The sequence below is a fragment of the Mustela lutreola genome, chromosome 5, assembly GCF_030435805.1.
Source record: "Mustela lutreola isolate mMusLut2 chromosome 5, mMusLut2.pri, whole genome shotgun sequence".
In the NCBI taxonomy this organism is placed as follows: Eukaryota; Metazoa; Chordata; class Mammalia; order Carnivora; family Mustelidae; genus Mustela; species Mustela lutreola.
This window is the reverse complement of record NC_081294.1, coordinates 60,783,777-60,803,017: the sequence shown is the minus strand read 5'-3', so window position 1 is coordinate 60,803,017 and position 19,241 is coordinate 60,783,777. Positions and strand designations below refer to the sequence as shown.

Genomic DNA, 19,241 nt, shown 5'->3' with positions numbered 1-19,241 from the left:
CCTCTGGATATACAGCTATGAACTAGGTGTTCAGGAAAATTAAGAAAAATAAAGATGACAGGAATGAAATGAAAGGATTAAAATTCAGTGAGCACCTACTATGTGATAGGGTCAGTAGTACCAGATGCCTTATTTTATTAGATAACACAGATACACTGTTAAAGTGCTGGCTTCAGCAGCACATATATAAAAACTGGAATGATATAGAGAAGATTAGCATGGCCCCTGTGCAAAGATGTACTGTTACATATTTATTATTTTATGACATATCTATTATTTTACTTAATCCTTACAAAATCTCAAGAGCTAGAATATTATCAATAGATGAAGTAACTGAGCCTTAGAGAAACTAAAGGATTTGTTTATGTTCCTTCAGTTAATACTATGACAAAGGATCCTAACTGTTTCAGTATGCCTTCACCAAGTCTTTAGGAAGACCTGAAAATTTTTAAAAGAGACCTAACTGAGTTGCAATGGGTCAAATGAAAAGAAGAGCATATGTGGTGATTCAGTGAAAGATAATGAAGGATGTCAAGGGGAAGGTAAAATAAACTTCCCTGGCCTGGGAATAAAGTACAGATTGTGGTTGAGTGGTAGATCAGGAAATTAGTTATGAGAACTCAATAAATCAAGTACTCTTACAGGACTCAAGTTCTAATCAATAATTTTACTTTGACCTGAGAAGCAAGGAGAAGCGATTCTGGGCTTGTGGGAAGAGGAATGATCAGATCACAATAATACTCAAGGAAGGTAATCTTGTGAAGCAGGAATCTAAAGAACTGGGTGAAGGTTTGAGTAAGTGGGTTATAGAAAGGGAGTAGAGAGGATTCTCACACTTGGTTCTAGGAAAAAAACCAAATGGAGCAGGTAAGTTATGGGATGACTTTTCCATGGATACTAGAGATGGAAAACAAAAAATGAAATCAATGTTTCTTTTGATCAGAAATGTTAATAGAAGTATGCCTGAGGGATATATGCTGAAATCAGTTTTATTTAACATTCTCAAAACCATCTGGAGATGGTGGTATTCACTGAAGTAAAGCAATACATGTTAATACTGTTTCACAAAAGCAGAATTACTTCTGTTTATTACTAATATATTTCCTGTAACAGACATACCCAATTGTACTTTCACCCTTCACCCTTATTTCGTTCTACACCTTGGTTTCATCTGTCACCCCCTAATCTGACCTGACCCCCGCCTCGTTCAGGATTCACACCCCAGTGCTGGGAAGATCAGTGACGTCTGGCTTGCATATTACTTATATACCTAATGCTTCCATACAAGCTACATCTAAATGACCCTAAAAAGAGCTCCCTCAAAGCTAACATATCAAAATGTCATTCACCCACATTATTTTCAATGCGCAGACTTTCAGACAATTAGTATATAGTTTACTTAAGTTAAATTTTAAAAAGAAAAAATAACCTCTGTTAATAAAACAACAGACTTTGAGCTCCTAGGAAAAATATGTGAAAGGCAGTCTGGGATCAGGATGAGTCCTGTTAGAATTTAAAATCTGTGAGGACAGGGTCTGTGTCTCATTTGTCTTTTTGCTCTGTACTTAGCAAATGCTTAATTAATATTTGCTGACTTGAAAGAGGCCAGTAATATGAAGTAAATCATTAGGATGAATATGGAATTAAATTATTTAACTCTTACTAAGTGTTAAATCCAAAAGGCTGCAATTCTTGGCTTTGTACTAACAGAACAACAACAACAAAAAAAAGCAAGAAAAGACAAATGAAACTGGAGGAGGTTTGGGGTTGAAAAAGAAAAGCATCACGGTGACCAAAAGCAGCCTGAATTAGGAAGCAGAAGCTTCAGTTTGTAAAAATGAAAACAACGGAGAGAAGCTCCTGATAGATAAATAGATTTATGATGCATATGGGTAGGAATTATATTCACCAAATCCTGGTGTACAGGGACTAAGGAAATAGCCTCCAAGTCTTAGAGGGCTCATGTGAAGCCAAATGGAAGGAATTATTTCTTTAACAAAGAACCTGAGCCAGCTTCATGGATGTCCATGCTATGCACGTGCACAGGGTTCTTCTATGCCTAGAAGGGCCTGCGCTTGCTTCGATGGTATGTTATTGAGGTCTTAAATTCTTTTTTTTTAGGACTTGATTCCTTTATTTGAGAGAGAGAGAGAGAGAGGGACTGAGAGAACATGAGTGGGGTGAGGGACAAAGGGAGAAGCAGACCCCCTGTGGATCCCAACGCAGCACTTGATCCGAGGCTCCTGGGATCGTGACCTGAGCTGCAGGTGGACGTTTAACTGACTGAGCCACCCAGGTGCCCTTGAATTTTTTTTAATATTTTATTTTTAAATAATCTCTATAGCCAGGTACCCTGAAATTCTTAATAACTTATGAAAGGAACCCCACATTTTCATTTTGTACCCCTGCAAATTATAGAGGTGGTTTTGCAATAACATGGAGAAGTTATTCATCCTAAGAACTGTAGTTAACAGAATCAACAGGGTAAAATGAGTTGGGATAAATTCACGAATTAGTGCAGAATCTGCTTTGGGGTCTGTTTTTAAAAGCTAAAGCTACTCTGGGACGCCTGGGTGGCTCAGTTGGTTAAGCAGCTGCCTTCGGCTCAGGTCATGATCCCAGCGTCCTGGGATCGAGTCCCGCATCGGGCTCTCTGCTCTGCAGGGAAGCCTGCTTCTCCCTCTGACTCTGCCTTACACTCTGTCTGCCTGTACTCGCTCTCGCTCGCTCTCTCTCTGACAAATAAATAAATAAAATCTTTAAAAAAAAAAAAAAAAAGCTAAAGCTACTCTGAGTTTTCTTGAAGATGATGTAATAAGGGCAACTACCAACAGAGGGCCTAACAGAAAATGAAATTTCCTTTCTCCTTATTATCTACCCGAAACCCAAGGTGAGACATGTTGTTGCATAAATTTGAGTAAACAATGAATTTAAGTAGAAATATTGATTAATTACTTTTTAAGGGAAAAAACCCTTGAAATGATGATTAAAAAACAAACAGAATTTTTTTATGAAATGTCACCCTTTCCTCCCTCTTTCTCAGCACTTAAAATAAGTTTACTTGGCAGCTCCTTTGTTCTATCACTTGAACAATCTCACCTCCTTTCCAGGTGGACAGAAACTAGAATTTATGACTGGAAAGTATTTGAAAGAGGGAAAAGGATCTTTAGGTATTAAACCTGGATGTGGAGGGCAGCCCAGGACAGAGCCATCTCAACTCTGTACATGTTAGATAAAGCTATTTAGAATCTGGAATTCTTGAATTTTAGTCTTGAAAATTTAAAGCTACTCAGATGTATTTGCTAAATGTATTATATATGTCCCATGCAATGAATTTGATAGGAAAACCAATTTTCCTCAAAAAGGCCACTAAATTTTAAAATTACACTAGTCTTACTAACTTGGAAAGCTTCAAACCTTAGGGCAAAAAGCAACAGGTTCTCCAGTTAAAATCTGGGGACTTAATGTAATGGCCTTCTCACACACATTATGATTTAAAGGAACTATGCTATCTCTAAAAATGTCAGTTCTGCCGTTCCCTAGTGAAGACAGTCTTTATAAAGAGGTACCTGATTTTCTTATTTAGGATATCCGGTCCTATTTTCCAATTATCTTAAAAAGCACAGCACAGTCCCTAAGCCACTAGCATCCCCAGAAACTTGCTGAAGATGTAAATTCTCAGGCCTCAGTCTAACACCTCCTAAAACATAAACTCTGGGGGTCAAGTCCAGTAATTTGTATTCTAACAAGCACTCTAATGATTCTGATCATCACTAAAGTTTGAGACTATGACCTTAAGGCAAGTAAACCTGAGTCTTTTTAGCACTTTCTAAAATTGAGGATCTTTTGTGACTTCAATTTCCAAACAAGTGGTCAGACACAAGAACACCAAGTTCACAGACTGGCTTTGAGAACCATAAACAAACACTGAGTAGGAGTCTCTGAAGAAGATAAAAAACAGAAAAAGAAAAAAAAAGTATCTGAAGACATGCATTAGAAAATAGTCAGGAACATTTAAAAACTTTGTAGTAAGATACTTTTCAGTTATTCCTTACTAATATTTTGAATATTAATATATAAATAGATTTCCATTAATAGAGGTCAGTTGGTGATGATTTTTATCTCGCATAACTGTTTCTATACTGCTGAAGAGTGCCATCTTATTTTTAAGACAGATATAATGCATTGCTTTAAAATCAGGATTTTAAAACACATTATAATAAGGGAATCGATTGGAAATAACAAAACAAGCATTAGGTAACCAGCAACTGCACTGAAATAGACATACCACTCACATATTCCATTATGTAAATGAATTCAAAGATATTTCATGACTGATCAGCTAGAAGGGACATAATGATTTATAATTCAAATAACTGAGCACTGAAATCAAATTGCACTAATATATATTTCTAAATATGGAAACCTGAAATAATTGTTAAAATAATATAAATCAATGTACCCAAGCTGAAATCATTCATACCCTTTGGTTTAAATGTTATAGCTTTTAAGTTTTATCTAATAAGTTTTCTGAAAATATGATTTTTTATGAACTTCAAGAAGATGTGTTCGAAAGCACTAAACAGCTTATGAAACAAAAGGTTATAATTTTAGGATTAAAGAATATGTAAGAGGTATAAGATGATAGGAAAAGGATCTTACTTAAATAGTGGACAGAAATAAATTAGACATTTTGCAAATTATGCCGAAAAGAATACAAATCAAATTAATTTTGTATGAGATTTCAATTCCACCCTAAAAAATAGGGTAAATCTAAACAATAGATATGTGCTATAAAATAACATAGGCCTCTTTCCAGATAATATGCTCTCAAAGTAATTCATTGTGAAAAGGCCAGAGTTTGCAAGACTAGGAAGTACTTATAAACCACTTCATATGTTAGAAATAAAGAGTATTTCAGCATTATTATTAAAAAAAATACAGGTTGGGGTTTTTTTTAATAAGAAAAAATACATATCTTAAAAAGCCAAAATGACCACTGGAATTGGGTTGTACATCACTTTCCAGTAAAAAGGAAAAACAGCCTGGACAGGTGTAATTTATCATTTTTCTGATTTAATATCAAAGAAATATATTAAAATAATAAAAAGAATCCTGAAATCCTCAAAATTTGTAGTGATAAATAGCCCTCCCTGTCTTTATTACATTATACCTACTAACAGAAATATTGCATGGTGGATTTTGCCAGACAAGGACGATTATTTTCCAATAAAAAGTTGCATATTAAATTCCAGCACAAAAGTGGGTGTCTAATACTTTGGAAATCTTTTATGGTTTCCCAAGGAACACAATTTTAAACTTAACTAATACAAACATATTCCTGCAGTAAACCTGCATTAAAAATTTCCATCCAATGCCACTGATTTTCAGAATGCTGTTCTCATATTTAAATCTCAGCTAATCTTGGTGGTTAACTAAACCAACACTTATTTTTCATAACTCCTATGTATTTGATAGCTAACATATAAAAGACAATCTACATGCTTCTCTCTCATTGGTAGAAACAGGACAATAGTATTAACTATAATATAATAAGAAAGGATGATTCTGGTTTTAGATTTTAAAAATCTGCTAAAGATAGAAACCCAAACATTTAATGCATAATGGGAAATCTTATTTTAGAGTAAATAAGCTGTTGATTTGGTGGCAGCAATAATCTAAGAAGTGGTAAAAAAAAATTATATAATTTTCTTCCTATTACTCCTTTGTGCCTCTTAACTAATCAAAATAATATTCTTTTCAATTGAAGAATACTGAAGCTATAGTATTTACCCTCAGGAATTCAATTTTTAGAAAGTAATATTTTTAGAACATCTTGACCTTCTTCAAATTAGTTACATGCATTCTTTTAAAACAAGGACTCCCTGACAATTAAGAAAAATCACAGACTAAAACACATGAGGTTGCATACTTTCTTATGTATCCATTTATTAAACTGGATGGATAAAAACATAACTTTAACTAGTGAGGAATCTATATATCCATATAAATTCAATTGAGACTAAATAAATGTTCATAGTTTGTAGCTAATATAAATCTTTCAAAACCATACTTTACACATAAGGCTAAATGAAGGGTTTGTTTTAAACAATTACAAACGTTATAAACATATACACCCAGCCAATAGAATGCATGCATTATGGTGTTTCTATACATTACCAGATGTACAGTAAAAAGGATATCCAACAGAAAGGTCATTTAGGAACTGAAGAGTCCTTGAAATCACAGGCTCGCATCTTCCCCAGTATTTAAGATTTGTAACACTAAGTATGGGGGAAAAAATGCTTTTAATTGTAATTAAGGTATTTGCTTATATAGAGAGAGCATGGAAAAACACATACATTTATGTAAGTTAGGTAACCTAAAGCAGAAATATCTCATAAAGTTGAAAAATAGGTTTAAATACCACTAGAGAACATTTTCTTTCTTTTTTTTTTTTTTAAAGATTTTATTTATTTATTTGACAGAGAGAGATCACAAGTAGGCAGAGAGGCAGGCAGAGAGAGAGAGGAGGAAGCAGGCTCCCTGCTGAGCAGAGAGCCCGATGCAGGACTCGATCCCAGGACCCTGAGATCATGACCCGAGTCGAAGGCAATGGCTTAACCCACTGAGCCACCCAGGCGCCCTTAGAGAACATTTTCTATTCTATTCTTTTTAATGGCATTATCAAAATTATATCCAGTCAATGTATAAGAACACTGTTCTCCAAATAGTATTTAATTCTCTAAATTTAGTTTTATAAATGAAAAAATTGCCTATTTCACAGAAGAAACATCAAATAAACATATTAGGGAATGACAGCAAGAGTTACAAAGGAAATCAAATAGAGGCTCACAGTTAACTGCCAAGAAATGAACCATCAAACTTGTGGCTCCAAAACTCACTTCTTATGGTCATGATTATTTATGTAGTTCTTTTCTCTGCATGCAACATAGTACTGTCTATCCATTACACAGATAAAAGTGGGTTGCCAAATGGAGGCATACAAATTCAGGCTAAATGTACAAAATTATGTCCATGACTACAAGCTAGTTAATTCTGCTAACAGATTATAAAGGATGATTTAAGGGAAGTTTCCGTGAGTATGTCTCTGATAGCCATAGGTTCTTGGTGGAATCAATGAATGCCCTGTCTTAAGGCAATCAAACCTCTCCCAATGATTCCAGTTTGCAATAATCTCTTCAGTTGGTCTCTGAAATTGGGTATTTTCGTTCTAATTAAAAACAAAAATGCTGCCCAACTGACTTGAGGAATCAAAGTTTGTAAACATTTTAAAACCATATTTTGATGTTGCCTACTGCAGATGTATGGCTACCTTGACAAATAAGAACGTCTTTGGGTGGTGAATTTTAAATATGTGAAATTAAGTTTCAATTAAGCACAATGCTACCATTCTAAGAATTACAGCATAATTTAAAAAGGTCTTTTATTTAAAAGCTAAAATTTATTAAGAGATTTAAACACGGTAAAAATATCTATTACATTCAAAGCAACAACAACAAAAGAAGAATCAAAGAACTCACATTTTCGTCATGAATGTTTCTAGAACATGGCTGTCATCTGTTATTCCTAAAACTTCTGACATACGGGCATATACCTGGATGAAAACACAATTGTTAAAAGCTTTATCATTAACATGCATTTTCAAATGACTTAGATTTAAAGCACTGTTGCATCCACACTGAAGAAAGGAGTGGGTAGGGAGAGCAAATGAAGGATCTTTTTTTAAAAAAGTATAATTTAATAATTTACTCTCTTTTTCTTCCAGGAAGTACCTCTCTTATTTTGAAATACACACCCACACTCATGTACTTGGTTTGTTCCCAGAACACCACATAATTTTTTTCTCTCAAACCACCCCTCTCTCGAAGATGGGTGTATGTATATAAAGGGCTAAAAAATGGAGTGTTTCAATAAAGCCTCCAACAATTAAAAAAATTTTCTATCTATTCCAGATATCAGCAAACCATCAAATAATTCAGGATTATGTTCATTGTAAAAAGAAGGATTTCAAAAGTAAGAGGAAATTAAAGAATTTATAGACATTCTCCTCAAAAATCTCTCAATTAAGCTCCCCCAAATGTAGAGATAGGTCTTACTTTCCATGCTGAAACTGAAATCCCAGGCTCACAGATTCTCTGCTGAATACATCAGGGCCTGGGAATCCAGCTTCCAATTAGGGAGTGTTGGTTGCAGACTTTGGGGTGCAACATTTCAGTCCCAACCCAAGCCACATTGAGCTTGTAAACACATATCCCACTTGGAGTGGGAAAATGCCACCAGCAGCCAATGGAATATTCCCTAATAGGCTGGCAAAGCTGAGAGGTGGGTTGACACCTCCATGCTCCCTGATGCTCTGGTGTGATTCCAGGTTATCCCTGCCAGACACCAGCTGTATGGGATTTCTCTTCTGTGATTTGATCCCCTGTGATTGTGTTCTCTCACTTTCTCCTGATCCGCCTATTTCCTAGGGTACGGTATGGCAACTTAGCTTTCACTCCCTATGTCTTTTGCTTTTCACATGTCAACACCAGCTTGGTATACTGCCATAGATCACGAAGGGGAGATAAAAATCACAGGGCACCACAAAGCACCCAGAATTATAGGGTTATACAGGGGAAGGAGGCTGTTCATTCCAGAGATCTCATATCTGGATATTCAACACTATGCAAAGTAGAAACTCATGTTCTGGGCTTTCAACCTAAGTCCTATAAGCAGAAGCTGCTCAGCCTGGTAGAGAATCAGTGGGAGAGAGAGAGGGAAAGGAGATGGCAAGTGGAGAGGGCAAAAGAAGGACAGAAGGGGCAGAAGGGTGGAGGGAAAAGCTGGGGAAGACTGAGGTTCACATTCCTGTTGCCTCTTCTGCTCTTTTCTGAGCCTTACAGAAATGCATTTCAATCACTGTATCTATGACTTTGCTCATGGGAGTAGGCCTTCACCTTTCATAAGATTGAAGCCATCACTGTATTTGAAAGATGTTTAGGGGGAAGAGGGAGTGAGGGAGAGACAATCTCGGGAAATGAGTTACTACCAGTCTTCAGTGATCAGAAACCTTTAAGCCCAGAGCAGGCTCAAAAGAAGACTGGTATGTAGAAAGGGGAGTTTCCCTTATCTCAGCATAACCTGAAACCTCTCTCATGGACCAGAGTAAATAGGGCCCTTGGAAAATCTGATAATGGGTATGATTCATGGCACACGAGGCCCTTTACAACTTGGCCCCAACATACCTCATCTCTACCTGAAGCCACAATGAAATACTGATGGATCAACCGAGGCTTCTCATGCAGTTTCAGATTTCTAGGAGTTCACGTGCTGTTCATTTTGCCTTCAATCTCTCTCTGATTCCCATTCAAAAGTCATCTCCTTGGAAGCCTTCTCTGTCTTCCCAGGAAGAATGAGTTGCACTCTCCTTTATGTTTCCACAGTGTCTGGTCTATCACTCTCACGGTATTTCTCACATTGTAGATGTCTGGGTGCCCACGTACTCCCCACTCCCCGCCCCCCCCCCACTGTATCATATTTTTGTAAAATTGAAGTTTACATTTTCAAGGCTTTAGAAATGCTATTTTTTTTTAAAATGGCATGCCCAGAATTAATCTAATTTTTATTTTACCCAAGCCACATTGAATAATACAAATATAATAACTAAAATGTGATTTTAAGCATTCAAGACATTTGAACATTAAAAAAAATCTTTTTTTTTTTTTTTTAAATTGGCAGTTCTTACAACGAAGTTTTCTGCGGTGTCCCTGACTTCAAGAAAGGAGGAAGCTAGGCAGGCAGGCAGGTCTGTTGTGCTCTGCTGTCAAAACAGTTTCTCAGAGCATCAGATTTGACCCAATAAGATACTAGAAAAAACAGTCAACATTGACACATGGCAGTGCTTTAATCCACAATTATCCTTGTAACTTGCACCATTCCTTTTATCATCCATTAGCTTTGATTCCCATTATCCCATCTAGAACTGTGTCAACGTTTTTGTCCCTAGGGATTTCTCTCCACTACTAGGATCTGACAGTCAAGCTTGAGTACTAAACAGGATCATTACCTCTTAAATCCACTTATCTGATCTACTGAATAGTAAATTGAAAAGCTCATTAAGAGCAACAATCTGATTTGTTTTCACGTGTGACAGGGTCATTTAAAATCAATGTATGATTACTGCATTTCTTTTAAAAGACTGTCTCACATTTTCCAAGGCAACTTATCATTCAGAGACCATGCAGATAATATAAAAATGTCTTCAAACATTTGGAATTCAATTATATCATTGACATATATAATTCGGGGGTGGCAAGTAGTCTGTCCAGTGAGGATATAAATTTCTTCAAGAATGTTTACCACGAAGCACAAGTCAGTGAAGGTTTTCTACAGGAAAAATTCTAAAACAATATTTAGGGGTTTTCAACATTTTCTAAAACTTCTATCACTTCACCAAAAAAAAAATTTTATTACAGCAAGAAGAACCTTACATCACAATACTCTTTTAAAGGAAGGATACAGAGATTGGCATAGGAATACAATTAGGGGAAAAAGAAAAACACCCTTCCTTTAAGTTCATAGATTACTAATGTTTTACTTCAGAATCAATTAAGGTAATTAGATCATTATGAAAAATAAGCAAAGGTTTAAGAAGTAAGACAATAAGCTCATGTGTGTTGTCCACTCTTCTCTGAGGGATACAGTGAAGTTGAAAATGGCTATGCCTTTGGTTATGTGTTTCACATAATAGTATGTGCACTCATTACAAGTTGGTTTTGCCTGGCCATCTGTGCCTTCTTCCCACTCTTATTCTTCCTTTTTTAAATATGCCTGTATTTCTCTATTAGACTGTAAGCTCTCTGAGGGTAGAGATGATGCTCTTTTATCTCCCATACCTAATACTCAATAATGTTTGTTAAATGAATAAAAAATGAATGTAATGTTAAAATGCACATTTTGGCTGATTTCATTTCTTTCAAAAATTTTTTTTAACTAAAGGAAAACAACCCATAAAAGGTATGGTTTTTGCACAGAATTTTTTCTCTGTGAAAATGACAGACCCAAAATTCTACTCTCCAGAAATAACCCTGGTAAAATTTCATTATTTAAAAAGATGTGGTGTTAATGCTTAAATAATATTTCTGGAAGAAGTTCTCCCTATAGATGCAGTAAGAAGAGCTCCTCTCACTTGATACTGAGAGCATACACTGTTGCTAGCCTATTAGTGGCACTTCCCATATGATACAACAGAATACAGTTTTGCCTTAGTATTAATTTTCCATGTGCGTATGTCTTTCCTCCACTATTTCAAGCATGTGCTGCCAGATGGCAGGGATTTTTTTTTTTTTTTAACATATCCAGAAGTAATTAGAACATTCCCTTGATAAATTTAGCAATGTAGAAGGGCTTTGGTCCCAAAGATATCTGGATTTGAATTCTGGATCTACCACTAACTAGATTAAAGTCTCTGAATCTTGGTTTCCTATCTGTAAAACAGGAATAATAATACGGACTTAATGACTTTTGAGCAGATGAAATGATGATACCTAATACAGTGCTTGGCATTTAGTAGTCACTCAACAAATGTTGCTTTTCCAATGGACCCTGTCTCATAGTAGGCACTAAAAACTGTCAGCTAATACCATTTCAAGAGAAGGCTCACTACAAAAAAAAGTAACAGAAAAGTAATAGGGTGCTTACCTCGAAGATTTCCACACTGCACAGATAAAGTTAAAACAAACAAAACCTTAAATCTGTAGTAACTTTGAAATCTTTCTGTATATAATCAGTCAATTCACACACTCCAATCATGGTCAGAAATGGTATTCGTTAAAGGCCATAAAGTTTCAAACTTTCATGCTACAAACCTGCATTTTTTCTACTTCTACATAGCTACTATCTTAGAAGCCAGAAAAATTATCCATTTTAACCATTCATCCATCTCTCCAGCTCTTAAAATATAGAAAGTTGTTAAAAATGTAAGGAATCATTATTATTATAGATTTGAAAAGGCATGTTCCTAAAAAACTGTTTTAGTATGTTTGTTTTCTTTTATCTGTTTATTTGACTCCACTTATTTTACTTTTCAATTTCAGAAAGAAGCATTTGGGTATGTACATAACGCTTCAACAACCCATACGTCCTCTAACTCCTCAACTAACCAAATGATGAATATTGCCTGTGCACAGGCAGGTAGCTTAAGTGATCTTGTATCTGGTTTTTTAAAAGGGAAACCAGACATGATAAGAAAACCAGACAAGGAATAAGCATACAAATAGCAGTAAGATTCTGAGTTGTAAATTTAATTTAATAAAGAATAAAAGCATGTGCTGTGATCATTTTTAAATTGCTTTCTTTTTCCAATCCTAATTCCTGGTCTTGGGTATCTGCAGTGTTGTCTCTAACATTCTGGTTATAACTTTGAAGAAACTAATTATGTCAATCCTTAAATTTGAAGTAGATTACAGAACTGGGAAACCCAGCATATTAGTTCCTAAAGGTTGTATGGATATATAATGACAGTCACAGAAATTCAATAACAGCCCTCTATGAAATGTACTCAAAAGCACCACATGAAACAAATTAAAAAGAACAATGAATCTCTCATTCTGTGCAAATAAGAAAATAAGAGAAAACACTCATTCTATAGGTTTTCATAAGAGTTGTTATAATGAATTAAGATTTTGGATAATGAATCTTCAGAAAATTACAGTAAGTTAATACCCTTAGGTCTTCTATAAATGTTTAAGATGTTATAACTTCTCAAAGAGCTTTTGTAAGCAGGCTCAATGCAGAAAATTAGCAATGCTGTGGAAATCAACAACTAAGTATTCTCCCATCAGATGATATACTTTCCTGAACCAATTTATTCTCCAAAATTTGCATCTAATAATACAAAATCGATGCCACAAAATTTTTTTTTAAAAACCCCAGTAATTGTTGTACATTTTAAAGTATTGCTTCAATCTGCTGAAATGATTTATCAAGATTTTTAACGGGTTATAATTTGGTAAAACAAAACCTGTCACCAGAAAGAATCCAATATAGTGAAAGCAATAACATTTCTTAGGAAAAGAATTTTGGAACTTAGTGTGATATTATTTATTACAAATAAGAAACCAATTTTCTTATTTTTGTCTTAGGCTTCAAGTGCCCCTGACATCAATGCAGTGCTTTCTATAGAAGAGACCGTTGAAGTAAAAGGTGGGGGTTGCGATAGGAGTTGGAGGAGGAGAAGGAGAGGTATGAGAGGAAATAGAGGACTTAATGGCTTGGATCTAAATCATTTGGAACTAAAGATATTGCGGTCTTTCATTAATGCTTGAAGCAGAATAAAACACGATGATCACATTACCTTATGACCATGTCAAAAGACATAATGGTACAAATATCATTGCTTCATGTTAAATATAGAAATTTAGTGTTACTGAATAGATACATGTTAATCTTGGCTAATTTTTCCACATCATTTAAAGTAGCATCACAAAATATAAGATCAAAATTAGGTAAAAAAAAGTATTCTGGCAGAATTTAATTTTAAAACCATAGTTAATGATGCAAACCAACTGGTAAAAGGTTAGAATTCTGCTTGCCCCATTCAGTGAAATACAGAATGGCAACTGATAAAAGAAAAGCTGACTATGGAAGTACAAAATAAATGTGAATGTTAAATGTTTATTTCAATTAGACTATCTGAACCCACCATCTGTGGTGGCCATCTTGCTAAGGGGACATGTACCTAACAAATCTCTTAAGAGGCATTCCCAATCTGCTTGAATAAGCCATTGTATAAGAAAACTTGGAGCGACCACTTTGGCCTCGCATTTCCTTCGCTCCACATCCTGTGGCACAAAGCATGAACTCAGCAGGCTGGGGTGCAGGGCTGCCTGCTGCCTTGTGATAATCCCCTCTCCCAGTAGGGGCCTCCACTGATGCATGGCTAAGAACATGCTTCCTCTTTTGCTTGCACCCCAGTGGGGTTTCCATTCCTAACTTGGGCCCAAATCCAGACTGCTAAGGAAGGGCTCCAGATGCTGCCAGAGATATTTTTGGATTCGTTTCTAAATAACCATTTATTTGAAAGAGGAGTATAGGTACAATGTGAAAACCAGCAATACTGGTAATTTTGGAGAGATACTTTCCCTGCCTCCTGTCTTCCTCCATCCCCTCAACCCCCCGGCACCGACCAGATCTAAGGTCTAACTACCACCTGTTCAACAGAAGCTGGCTGTTTGCCTCATTTTCCTTCAGGGAGCCACTGACTAAGGATCTCCACCAGCATGAACCTAATGTCTCCCGACAGGCCTTCACTAGCCAAGAGGGACCCGGGTCGAGTGCACCAGTTATTGGTCACAGGATACACAGCCCATAGAAAGACTCCTGTGGTGCAACCAGCTGAAAGCCAACTAGAGAAGATGGGGAGTGTACATTTGTCCTGACACAGCTTTGCTCCTGCTGGCTGCCAACTCACTCCATGTCTGAGGCCAAGCTTCTGTTGGACTAGTCTTCTGTGGCTAAAACCATGGGAAAGCACTGGGTAAATATTATTATCTTCCCAAGCTCATACAAGGAGAAGCTAACCATGGCTATGGCACAAGGCTACTAGAAGAAGGCTTGACTATTTCTGGTGGAAGATTACAAGACCACGGTTTAAAGGGGGCATTTCAGGCATTTTATTTATAGTCCTTTGCAATGGCAAATTTATACCATGATTAGAATTTAGAGGAAAGAAGTTGATGCTGGATGAAATTTGTGAAAGGGTGATGGTAGAGGTGGAGAATTGGGACATAAAAGATGTTTTGTTTTGTTTTTAAACTATAACCCTCATCCCTCTCAAAGGTGTCCACCAGAAACATACTCTGGCATAAGTGATACACATACTGTAGATACCCTTCAGTAAGAGATACTATTCATGTAGTCAAAGAAAACCTTCTCCCTGCAGGTATGAATAACTCATTAGAATTGGCCACTTCAGAAAGGTAACTGAGAAACCTCGCCTGCTTTCACACTATGCAATCACGCTAAGCAGAGTCTCTGCAGTTAATACTGCTCACTAGCTGATGGCTGAACATTTGGTTATAAAACATGCATACTGTAGGGTAATAAAGTACATAAAGAGAGAACCAAGACAAGGGACCCCTACACTTATTGCTGTGAGCATGTACCTATTTTAGTAACAAGACCCTGGGGCTGTGGTGAGGTAAGTGTAAAGACTGGTGATCCACCACAATAACCAGGAACTCAACTCACCTTAACTATTTTCCAAGCCTTCTCTGGAACTCTGGACACATCACTCCTCAGGCGTACAACCTAAAAAGCACAGAGTTTAGGGACCTGACACCTGACATTAGGGATAAGGGAAGAGCAAGCAAGAGGCCTTCCCAACTTCAAATATAGGGAGGATGTGGCTTAGGGTCTTTGTGGCTGTCACTTAAAGTGCTCTGGGGACTTTGATTTTATTCTGGAAGCTATAAGCGAAGACAATGGTCAAGTGGTGTTCAAAGCCTTGATGTGGTTACATAGATTACACAATGGGTTTGCTTCCATGGAAGAATTCAAGAAACCAATTACTAAAGGATAGCCCTAGAAAAGAACAAATTATAAATAATAGTTGACAGAACTTTTAAAAGAGTCTCTTAGTACTGTTGTTGCTCATGAGGTCCTCTCATTATGGAAGTGTGGCAACTGGGGCTAAGGGTTTACGCAGGCTGAGCCACCTCTGCATGGGTAAGAGTACATTCTTAATGAATGGAACTAACTTATTTTAACTTATTCAGAAGCTAAGTACCTCATACAGTCTTCTACCACTTAATCTAATTCTTGCCACACACTCTTCCCTAAATCCTCTACTCGAAAAACACACAAATTACAATTACAGTGGGTATTAAGACACATGTCCCATTTTCCACTTCCAAAGCAGCTTCTGTACTTTCCTCCTAAGAGACTCTCCTCTGGGAAGAACCACCCAACATAGAGGGTAGAGGAATAATGGCCCACAGAATGGCAAGCGGGGTGTCAATCACATCATCTGCATTTGTACTACTCTGTCAGATCAGCTATGTTCATTATGTTCATTTTTTTCATTACATTCTCAAATTTTACTCAAAAATGTTGTTCCTATAATCTGTTTTGACTTTCAATTTCTGTCCTTCATGCTAGCCTAGGTAGTGAAAACTTTAACCTACTCCAAATGCAAGAGATCATGGTTCACCTTTCACCTTCTGGTGGTCCATTAATGCCTTTGAATTCTAATACCTGGTTTCTCTGGGTAGGAGATATCTGGGGCAGCAGGTTAAGTCCTGCTTCCCTTAGTCTTTCTCCTGAACACTTCTCCATGTTCAAAATTAGTTAAAGCATATGCAAAACCCCAACCAAGACAATACACAGTTACCCAGGAAGCATCTTCTCTCAGTAAAACAGAAATGGGCAAGTTAATTGCATATGTATTTTTGGTAACTTCACCTTGGAGGAAACACAGAACATATATATGTAGTGGAATGTGGGGCTTTGAGTGAGACTCTGCTATTTGCTAGCCTAGCATAGTACTTGACAGATAACAGGCATTCAATAAATATTTTTATTTAATGAAATAACTCTGTAATCCTAAATTAGTTAGCCTCTCAGAGTCTCAGCTTCTTCATCTGTAAAATGGAAAGAATAATAACAATAAGATCACAAATTAGGAATCTAGTGAAATGGTTTAAGACCTAGTTTGAAGCCCAAGACTAGTAGGTTCTACCACTTACTGAGTGATTTTGATCAAGTTCTTTACCCTCTAAACCTCAGTTTTCTTGAATAAAAAAATGAGGATGATAGTAGGACTAATTTATGACATTTTAGAGAAGATTGGAGTAGTTAATTCATGCAAAGCACTTAGAACAGTCCTGGAGCAGAGTAAAATTTCCCTAAGTATTGTTATTATTATTATTATAACATGCTATAGCTCTGCCAGCATCCTGGCAGAAGCACTTGGAAAGCTGTTAGTATACAGTAAGACCAAAGAAACACTAGCTATTAGTCCTCAGAACAGGTGGCCAGCTAACAGCCACTATTGTTATTAAGTAACACCTAATTAAACCTTAGTCTGACTTTAAGATTATGAGGCATGCACCAAGATGATGGTCCCTTTTCTTTGTGCTTTATCTGGACTAGACTGGAAAGTAGATCTCTGTTCTAAGTTGGTATGTGTGTAGCTTTAGCATTGGTTACAGAGTGATTTTAGGGGAGTGAGCCCTAATGAAAGGCAGCCGAACTCCAAATCTTCTATTTTCAGGAGGAGGAACAGAATAGCAGTGGGAGAGGAGACAGGAGGAAAAACAATTTTCTGTGGCAACAGGTGATGTTTTATCTCAAGAGCTCATCTGCATCACTTAAATTTTTAATTTCAAAGCCCTCATCTTCCTTTTTTGAGTCATTACAAGTTCCCGTTTCCTAGTTCCAGGATAAGTTCTAAACTCACTGGGTAAGTAGATGATTGACAGCCTTGAGGCCAATAAATTATGGAAGTCTTTTGATCAGTGAGTCCAATCAATTCTCCAAGTTTTCTTTGCTAAGTTAATGCACACAGAGAAAGGGTTCCAGAACACCACCATTAGAGTTTTAAATTATCAAAAGAATTTTTGTGTGGCAGGCTCAGTAAGAACCGAAAGGGGCCACCTTTCATTCATGAATATAGTATTGGTCTTTGACACTAGACTATGGATAGAGTTGTTTCTTATATGGTAGGATGGATTCTATCAAATATCTAGGATCTAGAAGTAGCTTAGCTCTCTTGTGACTGACTGATAGCCAGCCAGGATAAGAGGTCCAATCTGTGCTTGTAGAGATGAGTTTGTTTCCTTGGGAAATACAACAGCAAAGATGGGGTGAAACTTGTTATGTTCATGCTATCAATCATCTTTACATTTGAAATTGAGCATATACCTAAACTCACACCTAAACACATACACAGGCAATGTGATAGAGTGGAAAGCAAAGCTGGATTTAGGGTAGGATGATTTGGTCTAACACTGGGTCAGTCACTGAACAAGTCTTTAAACCTTCCTGAAATCTTTTTCCCATTCTGTAAAATGAAGGTTATCATACCTAACTAAATAAAATACTGCTGAGAAGACTCCATGAGAAAATGTCATGAGTAACTCCCACAGAGTGATTAAGCGCAAAAGGAGAAATCTAATACAGGTTAGAGTAAGGTTGAAGACAGATCATATCTTCAACTGATTATCTCCTAGGCATTTCTCATTCTACATTAACTGAAAATACAGAATTTGTAACTTAAAGCATGGACAATGTTTTAACACTAGAACTTTGGGGATTTTAGGAATGGCAGGATTGGAGTGTACTGTGTAAGGCAACTGCACTGGCTAGGGAGTGTGGTATTACAGCCTGTGTCTCACACATGCAAATGACCAGGAAAAAAGGACAGTTGAGAACTTGGACCATGAAGAAGGAAAGCAGGTCAAGATGGAGCGTGGAAGGAAGTGGTGATGAACACTTAGAGACAGGAAAGGACAATGAGTGGTTGAAGGCTGAACAGAATGGGTTCAAACAAAAATTGAGAATTGTGTGTCTCAGCAAATGTAAAGACACCAGTGTACTAAGGTGTTTTGCATATTTCAGCATTGTCTATCATTTTACTACAATTCTCCCCATCAAAAGGTGTGGGAGATTGTCCACTGAAACATACTTCCAATATTGTAACAGAAGTCAATCAGAAAATGTAATTCACACTGAAGAAAGTTGTTTCAAAGCCAACTTTGCTTAAACACATCTATTCAGTAAAGCAAGGGATACTGGCACTGGGGAGCCATGCAGGCCTAGGGGGAAAAAAATTCTCAATAAGTATGCCAAGTGTGCTTTTATATTTCAAGATCCCTTCAACAGAGACATTATGGGGAGATAAAAATTAGGAAAACACTGAACTTAACTAATTCAAAATGCTGAAAAAATATTTTGCATTTATGTTTTATAACCAAGTGCTTTTCCCACATTTGTCCCAAGGCAGCAGATGAAGCACTATATTCACCATTGCTAATACTAGCAATTGGAACATGCTCTTTGGCAAGGCAGAAATAAGATAATTGTTCAACATAGGCTGGCTTTTCAGAAATACTGGAAGCATTGCCTGTAATTATAGACATCTGTCACTGCTAGCCACTCAGTACTAACCCTGACATCAATATACAACCATAGCACTAAACTGCCTGCAGGCATAGCAATGGAGACCAGATACGCTAGGC

General features: G+C 36.7%; 1 protein-coding gene and 1 pseudogene across 7 annotated transcripts in view; one reads left to right on the top strand and one right to left on the bottom strand.

The window, feature by feature from the left end:
• The window catches only part of RANBP17 (RAN binding protein 17), a 315,477-nt gene that overhangs the window by 84,208 nt on the left and 212,028 nt on the right, over window positions 1-19,241 (bottom strand). For 5 of the 7 annotated variants that reach the window (XR_009353860.1, XM_059174293.1, XM_059174291.1 and 2 more), the window contains 3 exons: window positions 15,253-15,312; window positions 7,545-7,618; window positions 6,204-6,284 (listed from right to left, as the gene is read on the bottom strand). Coding sequence is in view for 6 of the 7 variants with exons in the window: in XM_059174293.1 (XP_059030276.1) it covers window positions 6,204-6,284; window positions 7,545-7,618; window positions 15,253-15,312 (215 nt within the window). In the remaining variant the exon portion in view is untranslated. The remainder of the gene's footprint in view (window positions 1-6,203; window positions 6,285-7,544; window positions 7,619-15,252; window positions 15,313-19,241) is intronic. The other 2 variants (XM_059174289.1, XM_059174290.1) reach the window with 1 other exon arrangement.
• On the top strand, window positions 164-262 carry LOC131832861 (U6 spliceosomal RNA; annotated as a pseudogene).